The sequence below is a fragment of the Vipera berus genome, assembly GCF_964194415.1.
Source record: "Vipera berus genome assembly, chromosome: 1".
Taxonomy (NCBI): domain Eukaryota; kingdom Metazoa; phylum Chordata; class Lepidosauria; order Squamata; family Viperidae; genus Vipera; species Vipera berus.
Genome location: NC_138202.1, coordinates 290,196,502 through 290,222,665, shown reverse-complemented (window position 1 = coordinate 290,222,665; position 26,164 = coordinate 290,196,502). Strand labels below are relative to the sequence as shown.

At 44.3% G+C, this 26,164-nt stretch overlaps 1 protein-coding gene across 1 annotated transcript; it reads left to right on the top strand.

Annotated features, from left to right (window-relative positions):
• Positions 1-330: 330 nt before the first annotated feature.
• On the top strand, positions 331-24,097 carry OPN3 (opsin 3; the record flags this gene model as incomplete). Its single annotated transcript, XM_081327678.1, has 4 exons — positions 331-688; positions 19,682-20,001; positions 21,251-21,502; positions 23,834-24,097. The coding sequence occupies 4 exons, from the start codon at positions 331-333 to the stop codon at positions 24,095-24,097; spliced, it is 1,194 nt and encodes a 397-aa protein (XP_081183804.1).
• Positions 24,098-26,164: the final 2,067 nt, after the last annotated feature.

Below are 26,164 nucleotides of genomic sequence, written 5' to 3'. Positions count from 1 at the left end.
GAAGATCCTTCCTTTCCATTTTGGAGAGTTGTCACCGTCTCCCGTCCACGCACGTCTGCTCAGGTGCCATTAACCAGAGGGACCGCGCCAAGGAAACGCGCCCGGATTTCCACGCTCTCTCCCAGAGTTCGCTCCTCCCTCGCAGCCTTTGGCGCCAAGAGGTGGCCGGGGGGAAACAGACGGCGGCAGTATAAGCAGCCGCAGAAGCTCGCTTTTCCAAAGAGTTTTCAGGCGGGTTGCAAATCTTGCGCGATTCTCAGCAGCCCGCCGCCGAGCAGGAGGACGGAGGCTGCCCGCAACATGTGAACGGCGTTTCCCGGGCACCCAACTATGTACTCTGGGAACAGCAGCCGCGGCACCAGCCTGGAGCCCACGCCGGGGGAACAGGATCTGGAACGACGACGGGACTCGGGGACTCCGTTCAGCGCCAGGACTTACGAGCTGCTAGCCTTGCTTATCGCCGCTATCGGCTTCGTGGGCTTGTGCAACAACTTGCTGGTCCTGGTGGTTTACACCAAGTTCAAGCGGCTCCGCACGCCCACCGGCCTCTTCCTGGTGAACATCAGCCTCAGCGACTTGCTGGTGTCGTTTTTCGGCGTCAGCCTCACTTTCCTCTCCTGCCTCAGGAATGGTTGGGCCTGGGACGAAGCCGGCTGCATGTGGGACGGCTTCAGCAACAGCCTCTTCGGTAAGGGGAGAACCGCACACGGGGCGATTCCCCGCCTGCTCTGGGCCGCCGGACGTCCCTCCGAATTCGTGCAGACTGACCCGGGCAGGATTTGGAAGGACGCGAATTTAAAAAAAAAAAGTGAATCTCTGCGCCGGGGCAGAGTTCCCTTATTCCAGCGCCAAACTTAAGGTCTGATGCACATTGGTGCAAATGTTGACGTTTCCAGTCTAACCCCACTTCAGGGCTCAAGGGTTCAGGGTTCAAATCGAGCCTCTCTTTAATATCAAGGTAGCTAACAAAGGGTTGTAAGCTTTGGTGCTCGTCCTCCTGCTTGCCCCTCAAAAGCAAACTTGGCCTCCCTCCAGTTTAGTTGTCCTCAGAGGTGCTTTTTCAGGAGGCAACTGGACTTTCTTTGAAGACGTTTTTGCTTCTCATGCAAGAAGCCTCTTCAGCTCTGACTGGATGGTGGGGAATGGAAGGAAAAAGCACCTGAAAAAACACTTTTGGGACAACCATGACCTGGATGATTGAGAATCTCCATAGACATTTAGTTGACCTCTTTTACTTATCACCCATTCATTGGGGATAGGTCGTCCTGGAGAAACCTATGGGGTCACTAGAGTCGAAAACGATGGGATGGCACATGATCAATCAAGTTTGTAGAGTAAGCAACGTGTGACCTTCCAGATATTAAAATGCAAATTCCAGCATCACTTATTATCGACAATGCTAGCTGGAGCTAATGGGAATTGAATTGCCTTGTTCCAACACCTGCCTTTATATTTTGATATCACTAGGTATCACTGCCTAGCTTTAATGCAAGTCATGAAGAGGATAAATCCTTATCCCAAATTCCATAAATAAATTATATATTGTGGTTACTGAGATCTTGATTTGACATAGAGTAGACAGTTGGAATGAAATCTCCCTAGTCAGTTGTTGGGGTAGACAGACTATTGGTGTCGGTAATAGAATTAAGGGGTTTCAGGTTGTAACGGGCAGAGGGAGATATGATGGAAACGTGGGGTAGGCTACACTTCTCACTTGCCAGCGAGAATATAAGGGTGATTATAGCCTTAGCTGGGTTTGCAACTGAGCAGCCTGTCCTGGACCACAGATTTAAAGAAGTTCCTTCATTTATTTGAAAACTTCTATGAAATGCCAAGAATGCTGCTAGTGTACGGCAAAGACTAGGTCTTATCAGATGTTTCAGCTTATAACTTTGCAATCAGAGCAGCAAAAAGGCAATATATCCCCACTGCTATTACATCTTTGGATTCTAACCCAGCAACATACTGCTAAGCCTGTAAGCCGCCCTGAGTCTTCGGAGAAGGGCGGGATATAAATGGAATTAAAATAAATAAATAAATAAATAAATAAACATTATCAAAATTTCATGGATCCTATTAGGGAATTGAAGAAATCTTATGGGACTTCACCTAGCAAATGAATAAAAATTGCTCAGATCTGCTTGGCATTGGACACTAAGTCTAGTTCAGTTGATAGTGGGTTAGTTCTATTAAGGGGCCTGATGCTACATCTTGCATTGTTATCTCAGAAAGTTTGAGTCTTTTGATCCTGTTGCTAGGTGGCTTACAATAAAACAAGTAATATCCAGAACATAAAAATACAGAGCAGCAAATGCCACAAAATGGTCATGAACAAAGCCATAGGCTTCATCATACACCCATTGCACCAGCTCCAGGCATAAAACCAAGTTTTTAGGGCCTTGTGAAGAGCCAGCAGGGTTGGAATTAACCTCGGAGGGAATGATGTTCCAAAGGGTAGGTGCCTGAATTCTGCCAGCCAATATTCCTTAGCCAATGGTACCTTGACTGTGCCCTTTCTGTGGGACTGGGTAGGATGGAAAGGAAAAAAATATATATCTGTTACTTGTAGGCTAGAACAGGGGTAGGCAACCTTGGCTCTTTTATGACTCGTGGACTTCTGTGAGTTGAAGTCCACGAGTCATAAAAGAACCAAGGTTGCCTACCCCTGGGCTAGAACCTTACTCTTACTGGTTGGTGAAACTTTCAAGGAGGTAAAAAGAGGCTGGGAATGGAGATTGGTTAATACATTCTTGAAAGAAAGTAGGTTGCTAGCAGCCTTGAAAGAAGTGTGCTCTCTACTCCAAAATGTTTCTTAATCCAGCAATGTTACTTAATTATATCTTGATCTCCAAATTTCCCATTTTATGTAAGGCTGCTGAAAAATTGATTGACTTGCAGTGACAAAGAGCCCTTTAGGAAATGAATTATGAATGATACCTCAACTATATTGATTGCTCTTGTGGAGGACCTGTAGTAAGACCAGAACACTACTAGTATAACTTTTGTCTTGCTAGGTATCTCAACCACTTTTGACACTATTGATTATGATATCCTTCTGGATCTCTTCTGAGGCTAAGTTTGATTTGCAGTGGTTTTCCTTCCCAAGGAGAAGCTCAATGCAGTGGTCGTGATAAGGGAGGGCTATTAGAGCATTCAATTGTGGCTGTTGCGGGGCTCAACATTTCTATCCCTCTTTTTTAACAACCAAATGAAGCCATTGGTGGATGTTTTCTGTTCTGCATAGGGCCAGATATCAGTATGTTCTTGCTGATACTCAGTTGTACACCTTGATTACTGACCAAAATACTGCAGTTTTGTCTCAGTGCCTGAAGGTTGTTAGGATCTGGATGGGGGAAAGCAGCCTTGGATTAAACTCAGCAAGGCAGAGTGGCTGTGACCTTCTGATACCAGAATTATTCCATTGTTGCCTCTGGATAGGCTTACAGTATCCTATGTAGAACTAATTCATAATCTGAGGTCCTTCTGGATCCTCAGCTCTTGCTCAAAGAGCAGGTGGCGGATGTGGCTCAAAAGGATGTAACTTCATACAGTTACATCTTACATGCCATTTATCACCTTATCTAGAGCAGGAGACCATATCCATAGTCACTTGTATCTTAATGAGTTCCTATTTGGAAAATAACAATGTGCTGCAGACTACTCAGAAACTTCAATGAGTCCAAAATACAGCATTTTATGTATAACGTCTCTGCTTTGGATCTGCAATAGTCACCAGTTATATTCTGATGCAATTTAGGGTGCTACTTCTCACTTACAAATCCTGCATAGGTGCAGTAGTCTGCTCTGAAAAAATTAAGTCAATAGCTGAGGTCCTGATCCAACAAGTTGTTGTCAGCCGGCAATCAATCAGTTTAAGGATTTTACTGTTCACTGGAAACAATTCTTCAGTATTGGATCTGCATTTCTTGCTCTGCTCTTGGACACTGCTTTATAGCTAGAACCCTCTAGTGCAGGGATCCTCAACCTTGGCAACTTTAAGACTTATGGACTTCAACTCCCAAAATTCCTCAACCAACAAAGCTGGTTGAGGAATTCTGGGAGTTGAAGTCCACAAGTCTTAAGGTTGCCAAGGCTGAGGACCTCTGCTCTAGTGTTTGTATCGTAGACTGACACAGTCCTCACAGATCTTAAACACAGTCACCATCCCTTTCACCAGGTCTGTGTGCCATTGGCTACCTGCCTTCTAACCTTATCTCTTTTCTTTAATGACAGTAATTCTGGACTGATCTCCTTGGACCCTTGGCTCTGGGTCTCTGGACAATTGATGCTGCTACTAAGCAATATCTTATTTTCCCTGTATTTCTTCTGGAGCTGGTGTGTGACTGCTCAGTGGAGACTTCTGTCTTCTTAGTTCTTTGAATTGCAATCCCACCCTTAAAACAATTAGAGTTTTCTACTGTGGTCAGGGACGCGGTGGCTCAGTGGGTTAGGACGCTGAGCTTGTCGATCAGAAGGTCGGCAGTTTGGCGGGTCGAATCCCGAGTGCCGCGTAACAGAGTGAGCGCCTGTTACTCGTCCCAGCTTCTGCCAACCTAGCAGTTCGAAAGCACGTAAAAATGCAAGTAGAAAAATAGGGACCACTACGGTGTGAAGGTAACAGCGTTCCGTGCACCTTTGGCGTCTAGTCATGCCGGCCACATGACCACGGAGATGTCCTTGGACAAGCGCTGGCTCTTCAGCTTTGAAACGGAGATGAGCACCGGCCCCTAGAGTCGGAAACGACTAGCACACATGTGCGGGGGAACCTTTACCTTTACCTTACTGTGTGTTTGCTCAGTCTGGAACAAGACAATGGCTTTGAATGCAGGTGTCTTTGGGTCCAGCAATTCTAGCAGGTTCTGCCCATTCAGTAAAATCTGGAACAATGGGCTCTAAGTAGGATGCTTCCTTAAGACAGTGTTGTCTACAAGGGTAACTCACCCATAGTAAACCAGCATCCTTCCTACTTGTGTTCCAGAGAGCTATTCATATATAGTTATTCCAAAGAGCTTTAGGAGTGGAATTGGTTTTGTATGTGTTTGATGTTTCATTGCCTCTGGCACAAATTTTACAGATAGTCCTCGACTTACAACCATTTTTTAAATGATCATTCAAAGTTACAACACACTACTGAAAACAGTGATTTATGACTGGTTCACCTACTTATAACCATTGAAGCATCCCCACAGTAACATGGATCAAACTTTGGGTGCTTGGCAGCTGGCATGTATTTACAATGGTTGCAGCATCCCAGGGTCTTGGGAGTGTCATTTGCAATCTACCTAGGGCAGACATGTCAAACTCGCGACATCACGTGACCTTGTGCAACGTATTGGGATGGTTTTGTCATTGCCAGCAATGGGGTAGGCGCGGCTTCTGGATGACGCGTCCGGCCCGCGGGCTTGCAATTTGACACCCCTGACCTAGGGAACTTATGACAAGCAAAAATCTATGGGGGATGTCAGATTCACTTAATGACCACATGAATCACTTAACAACTGTAGTGATTCCCTTAACAACCATGGTGAAAAAAGTCCTAAAATGGGGCATGATTCAGTGAACAACCAGCTTGCTTAAAACAGAAAATTTGTGTTCAATTGACATTAAGTTGAGGACTACTGTACTATAGCTGTAGTTTTTTTGTTTTGTTTTAGTCAACCCTCTTGTTATTTTTCTGTATTTTTTTTTTAAAATCCACTTAACTGGTGATGATTTTATGAGCCGGATTACAGTGGCATTGAAACCCAAGTAAGAAGTAAATAAATCAATAGACCTTGTCTAAGAACTATTTTTCTATGGAGGCTTGAATTTATAGAGCAGTTGACTTAGTAGTTACCGGTACTTGGATTTTCCAGTAACTCTTGATAAGTTAAATTATCAAGGATTAATCAAGGAGAGCTGATGGAAATTTGGCTTTTTAGTATCTCTTACCAGAGATAGAAAAATATTAAGAGAGGTAAATCAACAAGCAATATAATTAGAGAGGTATATTGTCTATGATTACAGGTTACATGAATTGCTCTAAGACTGCAAATTAATTAAACAATACAGAAATCAAAGAGTGAAATTCAATAGTACAGTTCCTGTATAGAGGAAACTTCCCAGAGGAAAAGAAGGAACATTTGTGCCGCTCATGTTCTCAGGATCTACATTAGATGTACTTTAAGTCTCTGGAAAAAACTTGTAAGGGAGTCACATAGGTTAAGCAAAAATTCATAGTGAATTCCCCATGGTGTCTTTTATACAAATTATTTTGCACAGTTGAATTCTCCAGTGAAATTCAGCTTTGTAGAAATCCTTCACATGCACTCAACCTTTAATGAGGGACATGAGTAAATGTCCATGCATTTTATTTATTTATTTTATTTATTTTTATTTATTTTTATTCCATTTATATCCCGCCCTTCTCCGAAGACTCAGGGCGGCTTACAAGCTTAGCAGTAGCCTTCATTCTATGTATATGCCTGCTTATTAGGGCTTTCACACCCCCTCCCAAGCGGCATTATTACAAAGTCAGCTTAATTGCCCCCAACAATCTGGGTCCTCATTTTACCTACCTCGGAAGGATGGAAGGCTGAGTCAACCTTGAGCCTGGTGGGACGCGAACCTGCACTAATTGCAGGCAGCTGGTGTTACTTAAGGAGGCATTAGCCCACTGCTCCACCAAGGCTCTGTTTAAACTATTTTCAAGAAAGATGTGCAATTGTGTTGCATATCTTAAAGCACCAAGATACAGTCATGTTGATAATAAAGCAATAATACTTTCTATAATAAATTCCATGGATACAATCAGTCTGTGGTAGTGACCCAAGTATGTTTATTTTGTTTGCATGCCTCTGTACCCTAAAAAGATTTGCAGTTTAAATAAAGTTGCTCTTGGTATCAATTTATTATTTTTATGTAATCAGCTGCCTTATGACCAGATTCATAAATCAGTGCTATAGGTATCTTTGAATCAGCTTGACTAAGATACTGAAATGAAACATTTTCATTTCTTTTAAACAGACTTGCATGCATGGTACAAATGTTGCAACACTGAAGTTTGTTTTTAAATATTGCATTAAGCTGGCTTTTGAGAACCACTTAATTTTCAAACGTAGGCTAGTATATTGCATGAATGCAGCCATGGGAAAGTGAATTTGATAGGAAGAAGTTGGACAGATCATAACCACCACCTCACACCTTCTTTTGTCCTGAAATAGTATGTGCTGTTCATTCCAGAACACTTTTTTCTACCCATTTTCCTGCTTATTTATTTCAATGCACATAAATTGATTTACCGTATATACTTGAGTATAAGCCGAATTTTTCAGCCCACTTTTTGGGCTGGAAAAATCCACTTCGGCTTATACTCCAGTGAACAAAAAAAAAGAACTTACCGAGGACTTGCGCGCGGCCGAGGCTTCGGTGCTTCCGGGATCGCACGCACCTCTCCCAAGCCGCCGCCGTCCGGAGACCTGCCGAAGTTTGGGGAGGTTTGGGGAGGTGCGCGCGCACCTCCCCAAACGTCGGCAGGTCTCCGGACCTCCGTGCCCTGCCTGCCTGCTTCTTTCCGCTGCCTGGCTGCCCTACGATGTAACCCGCTTCATGATAGAGTGCGACGCCTGCAAGGACTGGTTTCACGGCAGGTAACACAAAGCGGTCATTCTCGCCTTTCCCTCCCCCCCTCGCCCGCCCGCTCGCTTTTTTTTTCCTCTCAAGCATCACTGGACTGGGCCAGGGAAATCAGAGAGAAGCTGGGCGTGCAGCGTCACGGCGACGGCTGGAAGCCTCGCCCAGCTAGAGACAGAGAGGAGGGAGGGAGGGCGCGCGCAGGCAGAGAGGGTTTGGTCAGGGTGGCGGCGGCGGCGGACGCGGGGAGCTGAGGCGCCGTCCGGTAGGTAGAGGCCGTTATGGGAAGGAGGCGGGAGAAGGGACGTGTGGGGGAAGTACGGGGGCCGTGTAAACGGAGTACGTGCGGCGCCGCGCGGGTCTGATAGAACTGGGCCGGAAACGGGTGCTTGTGAAGCGGCTGAGGGCTGGCTAGGAAGGGGGCGGCGGCGGACGCGGGGAGCTGAGGCGCCGTCCGGTAGGTAGAGGCCGTTATGGGAAGGAGGCGGGAGAAGGGACGTGTGGGGGAAGTACGGGGGCCATGTAAACGGAGTACGTGCGGCGCCGCGCGGGTCTGATAGAACTGGGCCGGCAACGGGTGCTTGTGAAGCGGCTGAGGGCTGGCTAGGAAGGGGGTGGCGGCGCTGGCGCTGGCGCTTTGCGGGTGGGACAAGGCTCTCGAGAGAGAACATGGCGGAGGCGGAACCGACCCCGCCGCTCCCTGCAGGGGAGAGAAGCCGGGCAAGCGCTGCTCCAGTCCTCGCTCTTCTTCCCTCTCCCGATTTTGCCTTCCTCTCCAAGATAAGTTCGAGCGGTAGGGGAAAGTTAGAGCCCCTTTCCGAGGCCGCCCCTTACTTGGGATTGTTGGGCGAGAAGGCGACGTGGGCACGGAGGAGGAAGTAAGTCGCGCTTTACTCGTCGCTGCGGGGCAGGGAGAAAAAAAGTTCTTGCCGGCCAGACTTGGATGGCGGCAGCGGCCTCAGCTGGAAGCCGCAGCCCCGCCTAGTCCGGCTGAGCTGAACCAGCTCAACACAAAGCGATCGGGCCTTTCCTCCCCCCCCCTTTCCCTCCCCCCTCCCGCTCTAGGGCAGAGATCCCCTTCCTATCGCTCGGGGCCTTTCGTCTCTTTGGCTCGCCAGGGCTGGAGCGGCGAGAGCGAGCGGCAGAGGAGAGATGGTGGGCTCCTGGCTGCCGCTTCTGCTCTGTGCAGTTTTCCAACAGGCCTTTTTGGAGAAGAGGAGGCAGAGGCTTGCGGAGCGCGGATCCAGCCTCCGCCGGCGGCAGAGGCTTGCGGAGCACGGATCCAGCCTCTGCCGGCGGCAGAGGCTTGCGGAGCGCGGATCCAGCCTCCGCCGGCGGCAGAGGCTTGCGGAGCGCGGATCCAGCTGGCGGCAGAGGCTTGCGGAGCGCGGATCCAGCCTCCGGCGGCGGCAGAGGCTTGCGGAGCGTGGATCCAGCCAGCGGCAGAGGCTTGCGGAGCGCGGATCCAGCCTCCGCCGGCGGCAGAGGCTTGCGGAGCGCGGATCCAGCCTCCGCCGGCAGCAGAGGCTTGTGGAGCGCGGATCAAGCCTCCGCCGGCGGCAGAGGCTTGCGGAGTGCGGATCCAGCCTCCGCCGGCGGCAGAGGCTTGCGGAGCGCAGATCCAGCCTCCGCCGCCGACAGAGGCTCGATCCGCCGTTCTGCAAGCCTCTGCCGCCGGTTAATACCCTGTATTCAGCTCTGGGAAGTGGGGGGAAGGGGGAGAGAGGGGGAGTTTGGGAGGAGGGGGAGCTCCACGGTGCAAAAATAAAGCCCTGCCGCTCTTCGCGTTGCTTGCCCGACTGGCTGTCACGGGACCGCACGGATCGCCTCGCTCCCACCGGCAGCTGATTCCTTCGAGTTTGGTCTCGAGCGATTTTGCATTTTCTCCAGTGCTGAAAGCCACTCGGGGAACTTGAGTTACCGGCTCCCCGATCGCTCCACCCTCATCTTCTCTTCGTTCCCGCTTCCCCTTCCGAAGGTTCCTCTCGCCGTCCGTGACTAAAGTCCCACTCCCACCCCCCGCGGCAGGTTGGATCCCCCCCAACTATCTTGAGTACCTCCTAGAGCCCCGCGCTGCCCTCCCCCAGGCCACCGCAGCCGGAGAGGACGGCTCTGAAGTTAGATATTCCGCCCGTAAGTCGCAGAGGGACCCCGGGTGTTCATAATTGATCCATAAAAACCTAATACCGAATAAAAGTACGATACATCAATAAAAAGATCCAATTTGATTTTCCCCCCGCCACACACACACACACACACACACAGAGGTTGGAGACCCTCCGACGTGGCTTGGGCACCCAGAGGCTCCCGCTGCCCCCTTTTCTCCACCGGGCGAGAGAGGCAAAACGTGCACCAGCCCTGCCCCCATCCACCTCCAGTATGGATGGCTCTGCCAAAAGAAAAGCAGCCGAAGCAAGCCTCCCATTGAGAGAATGGGGCAGTGGAGGCTTGCAGAACGGCGGATCGAGCCGAGGCTTGCAGAACGGCGGATCCCAGCCTTGGCTTATACTTGAGTCAAGAACTTTTTCCAGTTTTTGGGGGTAAAATTAGGGGTCTTGGCTTATACTCGAGGCTTATACTCAAGTATATACGGTATCTATAATTATTCCAGAAACATTCATAGAAAGGTAGAATGCAAGGATTGGGAGTCATCTGAAAGATCACCTCTTGTCTGGTTCACGAATCTACAAGTGTATCATCCCTGACAGATGGCCATCAAGCCTCTGTATAAATACTTCCCACAGCTTTTTATTGCATTATTTTACAGCACTTATCTTTTTTTGGTAATGACCAACCAAATCTCATTCCTTGTAATGAGTGTTCACTGTTTCTTGTTGTGTTTTCTGAAACAACATTAAACAAATGTACCCATCCTCCATCTGATAGCTCTTCAGATACTTGAAAACTGCTGTCATTTCTGTCTGTAGATCTCTCTTAAGATAGGCATTGCCAACACCTCAGCTGATCATTCCAGAAGTGTGACCTGCTTCAGGGACCCCATTAGGAAAGAATCCAGGTACATGTTCCTAAGGAAACAAAACCAAATATACACATTTTTATTTAAAAACAAGCCAACCAACCTGTGTTTATATGGGATCATTGATGTATAAAATTGTTTTTGGACTTAATTTTTGCAATTTTTTTGAAAGTTGAATCCTATAGCTGAAACATCCTAGTGGAATATTATCTGGTTGTTCCAGAATACAGGATATGCAAATAAGTCCAGTTCCCGTGGTTTTGTTCATGCCTGTTTCCTTGCAGTTACAGGTGGAACATAAGGGTTTATTCATGACAAAGCAACAACAACCTAGCAGTGTTGTTTTTTTTCACATACTCCTGTTGTTGCAAAGCCACTCTGCATTCTTTGTGTTCTGTAGTTGAAGAGAGTGGTCTTATTGAGATTCTGTTCTGCCTTCAAAAACTTATCTGACTGGAGAAGACTATTTAACCCAAAACAACTGTGGGGCTGTTCTAAATAAAAAGCCAAGTTTGTTCGACCTAAGTCTGATTATATTTTTGTGTTTACATGCCATGCAAACCGAGCTATAAAACAACGTAAAGTTTTATGGATATGCATGAAGGTTGAGGAGGAAAGGTAAGTATTGAGATAGGTTCAGCTTAAAGAAAAGCTTTGGTTTTCCAAACAAAATGGGGAAAGGTTGTTGGTTTGCTTGATATTGGAAAAAGAAAATTCATTTAAAAGAGAAGCAGACCTAACTTATTTGGAAAATCACTGGTACTTCAGGTACTTCAAAGTAGTTACTGATTCAGATTTCTTGCTTAACTGATTTGTTTAACCACTCAGTTGAATAAATGACTGCTAGGATTTTATTCATGCTATGCTATCATGTTTAAATTTTGGCTTAATTTATAATATAGACCCAATACTACCTAGTTAGCTCAAAAGAATCTGACACCCAAAAGCAAGAGCTTTTAAACAATTAGAGTTAACTTCAGGAATTTAATCTCTGGGAATGATTTCTACCACGGCTGCCTTGAGCACTATGAATAGTTAGGCTGAATCATCTGGAAGCAAAGGTTCATTCCAGTTTTAAAAAGTACAGGATAAAGATTCTTTATTTGCAGGAAGAAAGTTATAAAGTTCTACATGCTATTTATCCATTGCAAGCAGAGCCATGTTGCAGTTAGAACAACTAGGAAACTATAGGAGAGGCAGTTAAAATATTAATAGAACAAAAAGTTTTAAAGTTGCTGTTGGGGGCATCTTTTAAAGGTTGGACAAGTTCAGAAGCCCAAAACAGAATCTCTGCTGATTTTGATGTACAGAAATTAATCGGGCATAGCCTGCACTGAAGCTTTTAGAACACTGTTCTTGCTTAAAAGTAGGCTATTTTTATCTTCTGCATTCCTAAATCTTGGAAAGCTGTGAAGGTATTAAGGGTATGTATTGAAAGAAAATCTTGTGAAGATTAAATCATTTAACAAAATGAGTATTCCCTCAGTAAGAATAAGCTGTCTTTATTTTGTTAACAGCCTGAATAGGCTGTGACCTATTCAGAATTGGGCCACATGAGTGGCTGGCTGGAGTGTGCGTGCACACAGCTCAAGTTGCACGAGTGGCAGGCCAGTGGACAATTGCATGCCAGCTCGCTGTTTGTGCAAGTTAAGCTGCGTGCAAGGGTTCTGTGCATGTGCACATGTACATTGGCCTGCCGCTCACATGGACCAGATCCCCTCTTCACCCTACCAGCCGGGATGCCAAGGTACAATGTTTGGTGAGTGCTGGTATAAGCTACCCAGACTCACTAAGTGTGAGTTGGAAGGCCATATAAATGTCTTTAATAAGTAAACATCTATTGACCCTTTGTTGATATATCCATCATTCAAACCTTAATACAGAGCTTCTCCCTTCCCAACATGTCCACTGTTAGATGGTGTCAGGACCCACCTCAATCCACATCTTAGGAAATAAGAACTCTTGGATGCAAGTTTAGTCCAAAAGGAAAATGTTTACTAGGATGGAATCGATTGTGGGAATACAAGACGGAATCTGACAAAAGTTACATTTCAATCCTATATAAACCATTCCCATTTCAGCCCCTCCCCTCATCCCATTTGGTCAGGCTGTCGTCAGTTGCTAGGTGTCAGGTCCTTCCATGGGAAAGGGAACTCTCCTTGGTTTTATGGTTATTGCTTTCCTTTTCAGTTGTAAATGAAGATACAAACCAGACCTGTCTGTCCCCCTCCCTTCCCCCATTAAAACATCCCCTGTTGTTTGAAAATCGCTTTAGTAACCATCCTCTCCCCCCCCTCGGAGAGATGGCAGAATCCCCAGTAATAGCACGTTGTTCTACCTATACAATTATGAAATGTGATATAAATGGATTCTGACATTCGGCTCTCCTTTCAGAAAAAAGATGAGTCCATCTGTGGGGAAAGAAAACATATAAATGTTAGCCTGGTTTGTTTGGCTATTCTGTATGAAACCTCTTAAGCAACTTAGGTGCTTTAACATGGAGTTTGTTAACCCACTCATTTTCTGAGGAGGGGAGGTGTTTCCATGCCACTAAATATTGTATCGTTCCATGGTGTTTTCTGGAATCTAAGATTTCTTTCACTTCAAAATGTTGTTCTCCTTCCACCATGATGGGGGGTGGTGGTGGTGGGATTTTTTCTCGTAGTGGTGATTGTTGTTCTCTCTTTAATAGAATGCAGTGGAAGGTTGGGTGTATTCGTCTAAGATTTTTGGGTAGTTCTAATTCAACTGTTACTGGGTTTATGATTCTTTTAATTGGAAAGGGTCCAATATATTTTGGTCCTAGTTTTTTACAGGGTTGGATTGATTTCAGGTATTTTGTGGATAAATATACCATCTCTCCTACCCTAAATGGTGTGGGATCGGTTCTTTTGTCTGCCTGTGTCTTGTATGCTTTTCTGGCATCTTCCAATGCTTTCCTAACGATTGGCCATGTATTTTGTAATTGAGCAATCCATTCCTTCAGATCAGGGATAACCGGTTCTTTTGGGGTTAGTTCTGGTATTGGGTTGAAACTCTGGCCTGTAGCTACTTGAAAAGGAGTGTAACCTGTGCTTGAATGGACTGCATTATTATATGCTACTTCTGCAAAAGGCAGTAGGTCCGTCCAGTCGGACTGCTGAAAATTAATATAGCATCTCAGATATTGTTCAAGTATATTATTAAGTCTTTCAGAAGCTCCGTCTGTCTGAGGATGGTGACTAGATGACAGTCCTTGGGTGGTTCCTAAGAGGGATAAAAATTCTTTCCAAAATGCCGACGTAAATTGCACCCCTCTGTCAGATATGATGCGTTGTGGTACCCCGTGCAATCTGTAAATATGCTGTACAAAAAGTTTTGCTAATGCTTTTGCAGTCGGGATTTTTTGGCAAGGTATGAAATGTACTTGCTTAGAGAACAGATCTGTGACAGTCCAGACTACGGTGTTTCCCTTACTTTCTGGCAATTCTACGATAAAATCCATGGCTATTTCTTTCCATGGGGCTGAGGGGTTTGCCACCGGTTGTAACAGACCTGGCAGTTTCCCTTGCAGTCTTTTGGCCATCGCGCAAATTTGACAGCTACCCACATAGCTTTCTATGTCCTTTTTCATAGATGGCCACCAAAATTGCCTTTTAGTTAAGTGTAAGGTTTTTACAAAGCCAAAGTGTCCTGCTGATTTTGTATCATGGCACAGTTGCATGAAATTGATTCTCTGTGTGGCAGGTATATATAGCTTCTCCCCCACCCACGGCAGTCCATCTTTAATTGTGCACACATGTTTATTTTTCTGGAACCATTCATCACTTTCCAAAGATTTCCTGAATTCTATTCCAGTTTGGCTATCTACCTTCGGCTTCATTTTTTCTTGTGCCCTGGTGGTGACTGGTGCTGCCAGTTGTTGTTCCGGTACAAGTGGTTTAAAGTCAGTAACTCTTGTGCTGTTATATTGGGGCATGCGGGATAATGCATCTGCCAGGAAGTTCTTTCCCCCCGGTAAGTGTTTGAGAGTGAAATTGAATCGGTGAAAATGTTGGGACCAGCGGGCTTGCTTAGGAGTGAGCTTCCTGGGCGTTTTTAGTGCTTCCAAATTTTTGTGGTCTGTCCAGACCTGGAAAGGTATTTTATTTCCTTCTAAAAATTGGCGCCATGTTAGTAATGCCCACCTCAACGAGAATGCCTCTTTTTCCCATATTGGCCAGCGTTGTTCTGTTTCTGTGAGTTTTCTGGATGTGTATGCGCATGGTTGCAATGTCCCCCCATCATTTTCTTGTAATAGTACGGCTCCTACCGCTACATCACTCGCATCTGCCTGTATTGCAAAAGGTTTGTCGGGATCTGGGTGTTTTAGGACAGGTTCAGCAGAAAAAAGTCTCTTTAGCCTCTCAAATGCTGCTTGACATTCCATTGACCATTTCAGAGGCTGGCTGGGTTTCACGGGTGACCCCCCCTTCGTTTTCAACAAATTTGTGAGGGGCATGGCTATTTGGCCAAATGCGGGGATGAATTGGCGGTAGAAGTTTGCAAACCCCAGGAAACTTTGCAATTGCTTCCGTGTGCGGGGGGGTGCCCACTCTAGTACTGCCCTGACCTTCTCAGGGTCCATTTCGATGCCTTCTGGAGATATGCGATATTCCAGGTAGTCGATTTTTTCCTGATGGAATTCACACTTCGATAATTTAGCATATAAGTGGGCAGCTCGCAACTTCTTCAGGACTGCTCTGACTATTTTGGTATGTTCCTCTTTGGTTTCTGTGAAGATAAGGATGTCATCGAGGTAAACCAGGACCCCCTTATATAGGTGCTGTCTCAGCACGTCATTAATTAATTGCATAAAGACTGCGGGGGCCCCTTGCAGTCCGAATGGCAATACTTTGAATTGATAGCACCCCATTGGGCAGTTGAATGCAGTCTTCCATTCGTCTCCTTCCTTAATCCTAATACGGTAGTATGCTTCCCTCAGGTCTAGTTTGGTAAAAATCTTTCCTTTCGATAGGTGGGATAACATATCCTTCATTAGGGGAAGGGGGTACAGATTACATTTACTAATTGTGTTCAAATTTCTATAGTCCACAACCAAACGAAAGGACCCATCCTTCTTCTCCCTGAACAGAACCGGGGCGGCCACTTTGGGTTTGGCAGGCTCAATAAATCCTCTTTCTAATTTTTTCTTTATGAATCTCTCCATTTCTGCCATTTCCCTTGGGCTCATGGCATACATCCTGGGTTTTGGGAGTTTTGCCCCAGGTTTGAATTCTATGGTGCAGTCTGTGGGGCGGTGGGGGGGGGAGCTCATCTGCTCTTTCCTCACTGAAAACCTCAGCCAGGTCCCTGTATTCCTCCGGTATCTCTGGTAATCCCTTCTCTTTCCCCACTGCTGCTGTCTCCTCCCTCTGGGTTGGGGGGGTGCTTTTGGAGTCTAAGTTCTTCTGCCCCCCCTTTGGGAAATTGAGTTCTGCTGTCCTCCAGTTTATCCCGGGGTTCCATTTCTTCAGCCATTCCAGTCCTAGGATCATTGGGCATTCCATGCCTGGGGCCACTATAAACGTTATGTCCTCCTCATGGGGCCCCAGTGATAGGTGGATTGGTAAAGTGGCTAGGGTGGCTGGTCCTCCCCCTGCTATTGTCCCATCTAATTGACTAAAAGAGATTGGTTGTTTTAGCCTCCTCACTGGGATGCTCAATCTCTCCACCAGCGTTGGGCTGATAAGGCAGCGGATGCACCCAGAGTCTATCAGAGCTTTTATTTTGGCTGCTTCAGGCATAGGGGAAGCTAATATAGTCACTGTCTTAAGTATGGGTGGAAGGGGTCCACTTACCAATGCTTCTCCCTCTGAGCTGTCTTCCGAGTTGTCCACCGTCCCTGCGGTGCAGGCCGGAGTCCAGTCCCAGTTCCTGGCAGGAATTGTGGACTCTACAGCCTCTGTCCCCTTCATGGAAGATTCTTTTGTGTTGCCTTGGGGCTTCCCCGGCTTCTTGGAGGATGATGCCTCTGGTTTTCGTGGGGGGGCTTTTGAACGACATTCTGCAGCACGGTGGCCCTCTCTCCCGCAGTTGAAGCAACTTGTTGATTTTTTGGCTGTGGCTGGTGGTTTTTCCCCCTCGCGTGTTTGCTCGGGTGGCAGGCGGCCCCATGGTTTTCTTCTGCGGTGCCTCTTCAGTAGGTCTATTTCCACTTCCTCCGCCAGGATGTACCAGTCGTCGAGGTGGGGTGGGTCTCCTCGAGGCAGGCAAGCATCATACAGGTCGTAGTTCAGACCGTCTTTGAAGTGGCTAAGGAGGATGTCTTCTGGCCAGTTCAACTTGCTGGCAATGGCTCGGAATTCTTGGGTATAATCAGCCACTGCTCGCCTGCCCTGCCTCACCGTTTTGATTCTCTCCTGGGCCTTACGGTCAGCCAAAGGATCCTCGAACCGTCGCCTCAAAGATGACATGAATCGGTTGAAGTCGTTGAGTTCTGGGGCGTTGGAGTCATGCAAGTTCACCACCCAGTCTGCAGCCGTCCCGTCCAGGGCAGATTGCACAATTCGGATGCGTGTTTTGTCACTGGGGATGTCCCTTCCGTACTCTTCCATGTAGCTGAGGACTTGGGTTAGGAAAAATCCCAGTCGTGATGGCTCCCCCTTGAATTTGACTTCCAGGGGCGGGAGTCTTTGGCTGGAGCGTTGTCTGCGCCGTGGCCGGTATCGCTCCTCATCCTGGTCCCCATCTGTGGTTCTGGGGGGGGGTATTGCTGAGGCAGCAATTCCTGTTCCATTGGATGGCCCCGGGGTTTCAGGTGTTGGATCCCCTCCGTTACCTTTCTAGTTGCGTCCCCAGGCGCTGCCTCGTTTGCGATTTTCAGCTCTCTCCTCCCTCAGTGAACTCAGGGTTGCTTTCATCAGATCAATGGCCTTTTCCAGGATCCGCTCCTCCTCGCTGGCGTGCAGGGAACTATCCATCTCTTGCCTCCATTCTGGTTGGTGGTTACTACGCCTCAGGGTTGTTTCTCCCGAAGCCTTTTCCCCACTCACTTTTCCTTCCAACGCCCATTGACCACCAGGGTTTTCGGTCGTACTGCTCCACCGCTTCTTCCCCGGGGGAATATGCTGCTTCAGCTTCCCATTGTCTCTGGGATTCCATTTGGGGGGAAGACTCCCCCTCCATGGGGCTTGTATTTGTTGCAAAGTCCCCCGGTAAGGTTTTCCCTTCCAGGTTGACTCTTAAAGCAGATTCCGTCTACTGTCAGGACCCACCTCAATCAACATCTTAGGAAATAAGAACTCTTGGATGCAAGTTTAGTCCAAAAGGAAAATGTTTACTAGGATGGAATCGATTGTGGGAATACAAGACGGAATCTGACAAAAGTTACATTTCAATCCTATATAAACCATTCCCATTTCAGCCCCTCCCCTCATCCCATTTGGTCAGGCTGTCGTCAGTTGCTAGGTGTCAGGTCCTTCCATGGGAAAGGGAACTCTCCTTGGTTTTATGGTTATTGCTTTCCTTTTCAGTTGTAAATGAAGATACAAACCAGACCTGTCTGTCCCCCTCCCTTCCCCCGTTAAAACATCCCCTGTTGTTTGAAAATCGCTTTAGTAACCATCCTCTCCCCCCCCCTCGGAGAGATGGCAGAATCCCCAGTAATAGCACGTTGTTCTACCTATACAATTATGAAATGTGATATAAATGGATTCTGACAGATGGTGTTGGAGAAAGTATTTGCAATAGAATATCAATGGTCAAGAGGATGTTAGATTATTTAATTTTTCTCTGATTTCTCTTCATTCCAGTTAGTACCTATCATACAGTAATTGTAAAATTGTCATTTATTTGTGTCACATGAACTTTTCATTCTGTTTATTTCAGATAGTTGAGTGGATGCAATATGTTAACTCAGATGTCATCTGAATTTCCCCCTCCAAGTGTTCTTTGCACTGATTTATCACAAGTCTAACTCGGCCCATGTTGACAAACTCAGAAAAGATTTTTAGTTTCTAACATGTAATGGGATTTGTTTCATTGTGCCTTGACTGAAGCCTACTTACTGAAGTGTGCTCTTTCAGTTATTTAGTATGCACAGAGCTCCTGCAAATTAGAGTTTATATATATAGAAACGGCTTGCACATTGAGGGGAAAGGGCCATGTTAATAAGTTAAACATCCTTGTGGGCTTCAAAGAAATACATGGAATGCCAAAAAATTATTCTTCAGTTAGCAGAGTGGTGCAAAGGTTGGAGCTGGCAATTGTGAGAAGGCTTGGAGGTGCTCAGCCTGTCTTCTGGCAGGGGTGGCAGCTGTGAATGTACTGATTAAAAAAAAAAGTGGCAGTTTGCATGTATATAATGCTGCTCTTTCTCCACCCCCAAATGTTGCATGCAGCCACCTACCACCCCAAATTCCACATTCATTATGTCAAGTAATGAACCAGCCTCAATTTTTCTAATTGGTATTTGCAAAAGGGAACCTTTCCCTAGCTGTTAGACTACAATTCACATTATTCTTCATGACCCTGGCTACTGGTTAGTTGTGGTCCAGTAAATCAGGTCTTGTTGTTCATTCACTAAATTGTGTCCAACTCTTTGCAACCCCATGCGCAGCCAAGGCCTTCTATCATCCACTGTCTCCCAGAGTTTGCCCAGATTCATGTTCACATAAATCAGGTGAGGCTGCTGTAAATGGTATCAGTTGTATTGGTAAGCCGCAATATTTCACAGACATGCATTCTGAAATACACATATTTTAACTGCATTCTTATTGATTTTTCTGTATTCGAGACTTAACTGAGTTGGTAAGAAATTACTTCTGACTAGGGAATCTTAGGAGTTGCAGTCCCAACATTTTGGGAGGGCATCAAGTGAGAGACGGGTGATCTGATGTTCAATATCTGAGTTCAAATATGGTGGTGATTAGTGGAACATGTTCTTGGCTTGTAGCCCTCCTAATAATAGAAAAACATTTTCTTTTTTCTGTCTATATTTCATTGTGCGTATAAAGCTATAAGTATAAACAATAAAATAAGCCTAGAAATCCACATGTCTTTATGTAGGACAATTATACCAGACGATTTAAAAATTACTGTATAATGTTTGCTTTCTTTTATATCTCCCTGCAGGAATTGTTTCACTTACGACTCTCACTGTCTTGGCCTATGAACGGTACATTACAGTAGTGCATGCAAGAGTGATTGATTTCTCGTGGTCTTGGAGGGCAATCACATATATCTGGCTTTATTCCTTAGCCTGGACAGGAGCACCTCTTTTTGGCTGGAACCATTACTCGCTAGAACCTCATGGATTAGGTTGTTCAGTGGACTGGAGTTCAAGAGAACCCAGTGATACTTCCTTTGTCCTCTTTTTCTCTTTTGGTTGTCTAGTGGTACCACTTGGGATCGTGGTCTACTGCTATGGACATATTTTTCACGCAGTACGAATGGTGAGTTGGTTAAACCAATAGCTTGCTCCTAGACTTTTTCAGTAAGCAAATGCAGTTGTTTATGGCTAAACAGTGATTGGAACATTAAAAAGTGCTTCTTATTGTGTGCCTGCTATTTAATTATATACATGTTTTCATAATTTGCTTTAGTTTTTTTGACAGTATGCAACCTGACATGTTTTGGCTGATATTAAAAGTGATGGCTGAATTTGATCTGTATATATCCTTACTATAGTTTGGGGGTTCTGTTAAGTTGCTATCTTAAAAGGAAATGGAACACATAATTGAGAGAATACTAATACTTTATTAAACATGTGTCTCCTGACTCTGAATCACTCTGAAAACCAAGAACTAGAGTAGTGATCCTAATGTGGTCTTCCTCAAAGTATTGCTGAGCCATGGCGGTACAGTGGTTAGAATGCAGTATTGCAAGCTAATTCTGCCCACTGTCAGGAGTTCAATCCTGACCTGCTCAAGGGTGGCTCAGCTTTCCATCCTTCTGAGGTCAGTAAAATGAGGCCCCAGATTATTAGGGATAATATGCTGAATTGTAAAGTGCTCAGAGAGTGCTGTAAAGTACTATGGAGCGATATATAAGTCTAAGTACTATTGCTGTACTTAGCAAGGTGGCCAAAGGCCATGTTGGCTGGAAAATTATAGTATAGTTTTTGGAAGATGCCAGATGGGGAAAACTTGACTAAAAAGTAATTCTGGCATGTTTCAGATAGCCAAATTCTGTTTTGTTCAGTAAGAAATGAGAAATAATGCTCCCAAGAAAGGAACATAAAGATCAAAGCATATAATTCAGAAGAAATGCATTTGCTGTAATGCTAAATATATTTTAAAACAATTCAGTCCTCCTGATGCAAATGAAATGTGTTTAAGAGTGTCTTATTTAATCGTGCCATGTAATTATTTTTTAGCCTGATTCATTAATCCAATCACTGCAGTCCAGTGCTACCTTATTAAAAGAAAAAGAATTTTGAGTGACTTTTGTCCTCCTTCATTCTGCCATCCTGTCCAATGTTTTCTTTGAATAAATTCCTGGCTGGAGAGAAATTGCTGATTGGAAAACAACATAGGCCTGTTCTACCATTCTGTATGATGGTTATCACACTGTGGTAGACTGTCCCAAGAAAAGCTCCATTATACATTGTGGCAGAAAGACAAGATCTTAATTCTTGAGAGAGAGAGAGATAAGATTATAATTCTAAATGACATATTTTAATCTTTTTCTTTTCATTTCCAGTTTCATTGTGTGGAAGACTTACAAACTGTCCATGTGATCAAAATCTTAAGATATGAGAAGAAAGTGGCTAAAATGTGTTTCTTAATGATAACCACATTTCTTATTTGCTGGATGCCATATGCTATGGTTTCACTTTTAATAGCCTATGGTTATGGTCACCTTATAACTCCAACAATGGCTATTATCCCATCTTTCTTTGCCAAATCAAACACTGCCTACAACCCAGTTATCTTTATTTTCATGAATAGAAAGGTAAGTCACTTAAAGAAACCTAAAAATTAATACACATGGTAAAAATCACATTCAGTTCATTTTTCTCAACTTGCAAAGGTTAGAAGAAACTAGTACTTCATTTTACCAATGTATGTTCTGCTCTGGTATTTTTATTTTTAATTTTTTATTACATTTATATCCCGCCCTTCTCCGAAGACTCAGGGCGGCTTACAAGCTTAGCAGTAGCCTTCATTCTATGTATATGCCTGCTTGTTAGGGCTTTCACACACACCCCAAGCGGCATTATTACAAAGTCAGCTTATTGCCCCCAACAATCTGGGTCCTCATTTTACCTACCTCAGAAGGATGGAAGGCTGAGTCAACCTTGAGCCTGGTGGGATGCGAACCTGCACTAATTGCAGGCAGCTGGTGTTACTTAAGGAGGCATTAGCCCACTGCTCCACCAAGGCTCAATGTAGTAGTTGAAGTATATAAACAACAAGATTAGCTTTTCTTCTGATACAAAACCAATGGTCTCTTTATGGAAAGGGGGAAGTAGCAAGGTAAGATTCCTAGTAGGCAATCTCCCCCAGCCCCATACCAAGGTTGTAGGTTTAATTCTTATTTGCTCAACCTTCTCCTAAATTGCTATCGTACTACAACTCCCAAGCCATAAGTTAATAGACATGTTGGTGGGGATGATCCAAATTGTAGTCCATCATATATTAAGTAGCACACTAAAAAGCAGAGACATCACCCTGCCAACAAAAGTGCGTATACTCAAGGCTATGGTCTTCCCAGTTGCAATGTATGGCAGTGAAAGTTGGACCATAAGAAAGGCTGAGCACCAAAGAATTGAGGCCTTTGAACTATGGTGCTGGAGAAGACTCCTATGAGTCTCTTGGACTGCAAGGTGATCAAACTGGTCAGTCCTAAAGGAGATCAACCCTGATTGCTCTTTAGAAGGCCAGATCCTGAAGCTAAAACTCAAATACTTTGGCCAACTAATGAGAAGGAAGGACTCACTGGAGAAGAGTCTAATGCTGGGAAAGGTTGAGGGCAAGAGAAGAAGGGGACAACAGAATGAGGTGGCTGGATGGAGTCACTGAAGCAGCAGGCGTGAGCCTAAATGGACTCCAGAATATGGTAGATGACAGGAAGGCCTGGAGGAACGTTGTCCACGGGGTTGCGATGGGTTGGACACAACTTTGCAACTAACGACAACAACAACATATATTAAGTAGAACCTGGGCTAATGGAAGCTTCAAGTTACTATTCTTCAATCCAGGGCCTTGACTTCTAAAAATGAGAATGAAATGTCAAGATATTCCTGGAATTCAGAATGACTCTACAGCTATCAGGATTACTTTGGTTTCTGTTGCCAGATATATTTTTGTCACAGTTCATTTCCAAAGGTTTGTAACTCCCTGTCAGTTATTCCAAAGAGAAAATCTTAACTAATTAATTTTGGCTGAGGAATTCATGGTAGATTCCAGGAAGGAAACAGCCAGAGTGGTTGGTTATGGAAGCAATGGATTTTTCCAATTTGGTTTAAGCTATCTTTAACAATGCAGTGCTGGTCTAGCAAGTTTAGCAAGTCTTTAAAAGGTTTTTTTTTATTCTCCCCATCACCAGATAAAATAAAAAAACAAGCCCTTGAGATGCACGTATATCACTTTCTTCTTTGCAGCAATATATATACATACATACATATGTGGATCTTTGGTCATTCGGGTTTTTCCCCGCGTAGAGTTGAAGGTGTAGGAGCATACATACATATATAAATACATACATAAATACATACAAGCATATATTTCAAAACTGCCAAAAACAAAGGGGTCACAATATACGACATTCAGGACAATCATTTTAGAAACGTAAAAAGCTGTTTTACACGACGTCGGATTATTCTACTGCTGATTCTAAAGCACTGCTGATATTAAAATAGAGTCTTTCCCAGCTCTTTCTGGAAATGCCAAGAGCCTTTCAGCTTTTTTTTTTACAGTTTTTATTGTGTTGTTCAATTTTTATGAATCAGATCAGCCTCCATTCTTATTTGTAGAATTACAAAATGTCTGAGAGGGATATCCATCAACTAAAAAGACAGTGATTATAAAATTAATCCATAATGGAAGAAATAAAGTTTGTTACGCATAGAGCTGTGTAGTTTTTTTTAAATTGCCAGTAATCAAATGATGCTAATAGAAATCTGTCTGATCAGCCTTCATCTGCTTGTATATCAACCATGTTTTTGCATTTACCAAAGCTCATGGCTGATCTTATGTCATCATCATGTCATCCTGATTCTGAAATATATTACATTCATAGTGTGCCATCCAAATACTAGATAATACTTTTCTTGCCTTGCAGTTTCGACAGTGCCTTACACAGCTTGTCTGTGTTCACTTCTTGAGGTTTCAGAGGATTTTGAAAGAAAAGTCAGCAATCAGAAATGAAAAGCCAGTAAGACCTATTGTTGTGTCACAGAAGGCGAGGAACAGGCCCAAGAAGAAAGTGACATTCAGCTCTTCCTCAGTCATTTTCATTATCACCAATGATGAAACACAACAAATAAATGACAGTTCCAGTGTCACAGGCACAAAATCAAATGTGATCCAAGTGAAGCCTTTATAGCAGATGGCCCAGAAATTGTTCTGATTTAAGTTGGCATCTGCTAACAAAACTGTGAGTGGCACAATTTGCAAGACAGTACTACCTTATATGAAATATTTTTTCTGTGTGCATTCCTATAATTTGCCAAGGAGGCCTACAAACCTCAGTGCAGTATTATTTTGCATAATATTACTGAATTGTACTATCGGTGACTCAAAGCTCTGTTGTATGCCTGAGATTGTGATATATGCCTGAAAGATGGATTTTTAAACCTACTTTTCTTTATCGTTTCTCAATTACTTTCAACTCCCTTCAGGAAATACACCACTGGACTTTTGTAGTCTGGTTTATGACTCATGTAGATGCTGGAACATGCACAAAGTAGAGGAAACCAATGTGAAGCACTCGAGGACCAGTATTTTCTAAATTACAGTTGAGCTTGATAGTGATGATGAATGTTTTCAAACCGTAGCACTGTATTCTTAAATATCCACAGCTGCTTGTTACAAAACTAGATGGTGCTGTGGATAGAGTCAGCCTTCTCCAGCTTGGTATCTTCCAGATGTGTCAGATTATGATTTTCAGTAATCCTGACCAGAAAAAAAATGATATTCTTACTGTGGTGTGTTGGGCAGCCATGTAATTCAATAAATCATTTGGTGATTTAACCATGTTTTAACTAAACTTTGGGAGGCTTGTCTATGTGAGTAGACCCAGAAAATCAGTTATTTTTCGAGGTTAAGAGCCAAATGATACTCAGTGCTCTTACTTTATTGTTCCTAATCAGAAGAATAAGTAAATAGTGTCCCTACAATTCTAGAAACCATCATTCTGAATCTGCAGAATCTTAATCATAAAGGGATGTGTTTTTCTGAGAATCTGTAGAAAGTTAATTCTCTGATCCAGTACAGGTAATCCTCACGTAGCAACCATTTCCTTACTATCTGTTTGAAAATATGACAGTGCTTTAAAAAATAGACTTGCTGCTGGTTCCTGAAACTACAGTTGCTATAAGGCCTCTGGAGTCATGTAACCAACATACATCTACTTTGGAAGTAACAGCTATTTTCAGCCATCACAAGGCCTCTGTGGCCACATGACCAACATTTGGTACCCACAAGCAAGCCCTGCTTATGACCTTTGCTTTCCCGCAGTCACATGAGCAAGCAACATCTGGGGACTATGCAGTCAGTGTGGGTTGTTGTCATGTAAGCAAATGACATTGGAGGACTCTGTAGTCAGCACATTTTTGTCCCATGTTTTTGCTTGGACCAGCAGAGTGAAGTAGCCTTTGTGCATAATGCTGTACTATATTATCTTCTATACTTCTAAATACTATGCAAAGGTAAGCATTGTATTCTATTTTTATTTTAACTTTTTGAGACATTTGAGATTGTGCTTGATTATTAAAACTAGCATGTGCTTGGTTGAGTGCCCTTATATGCAATAATCATGTATTCAGCAATATCTGCCTTCAGTATGAATTTGCCCATGTTCAAGAAGTTTTTATATTTAAGTTGCATGTGAGGTACTCAATTTTATCTCTACAGTACATTGGTATATGAAGACAGAATATGTTAGAATAATGGAAGTACTTCAAGTTGGATTCCTGTCAGTATTGTACAGTACTGTCAGCTGTTTGTTTTCCTCAAACAGCTGAATCCAGAAAAAAATAATTTGCTTCCTAACCCTTGAGTAGGACTTCCTTCCTTCCTTCCTTCCTTCCTTCCTTCCTTCCTTCCTTCCTTCCTTCCTTCCTTCCTTCCTTCCTTCCTTCCTTCCCACCCTCCCTTCGCCTTGCCTAATCTCAATGTGTAGCAATAATTTCTGTATGACAGAGAAAATGACTGAGTTATGCAAAAAGAAGAGGCTGTATTTTCTCTTGAGTGTGCATCCTTTTGTTTGCATGTGTGGCAATGGTGTCTGCGTGTGAGAGAAAGTGATTGGTTCATGCAGATCACAGAGACCCAACTTGAAGCTAAAATGCTAGTGAAGCAATATATATCATCTATCTATTTTCTAAACTCTTGATCTTTAACTTTGCAAACTATTTTTTATGAGTTTTAAATCCCTTCCTATGGAGATGCA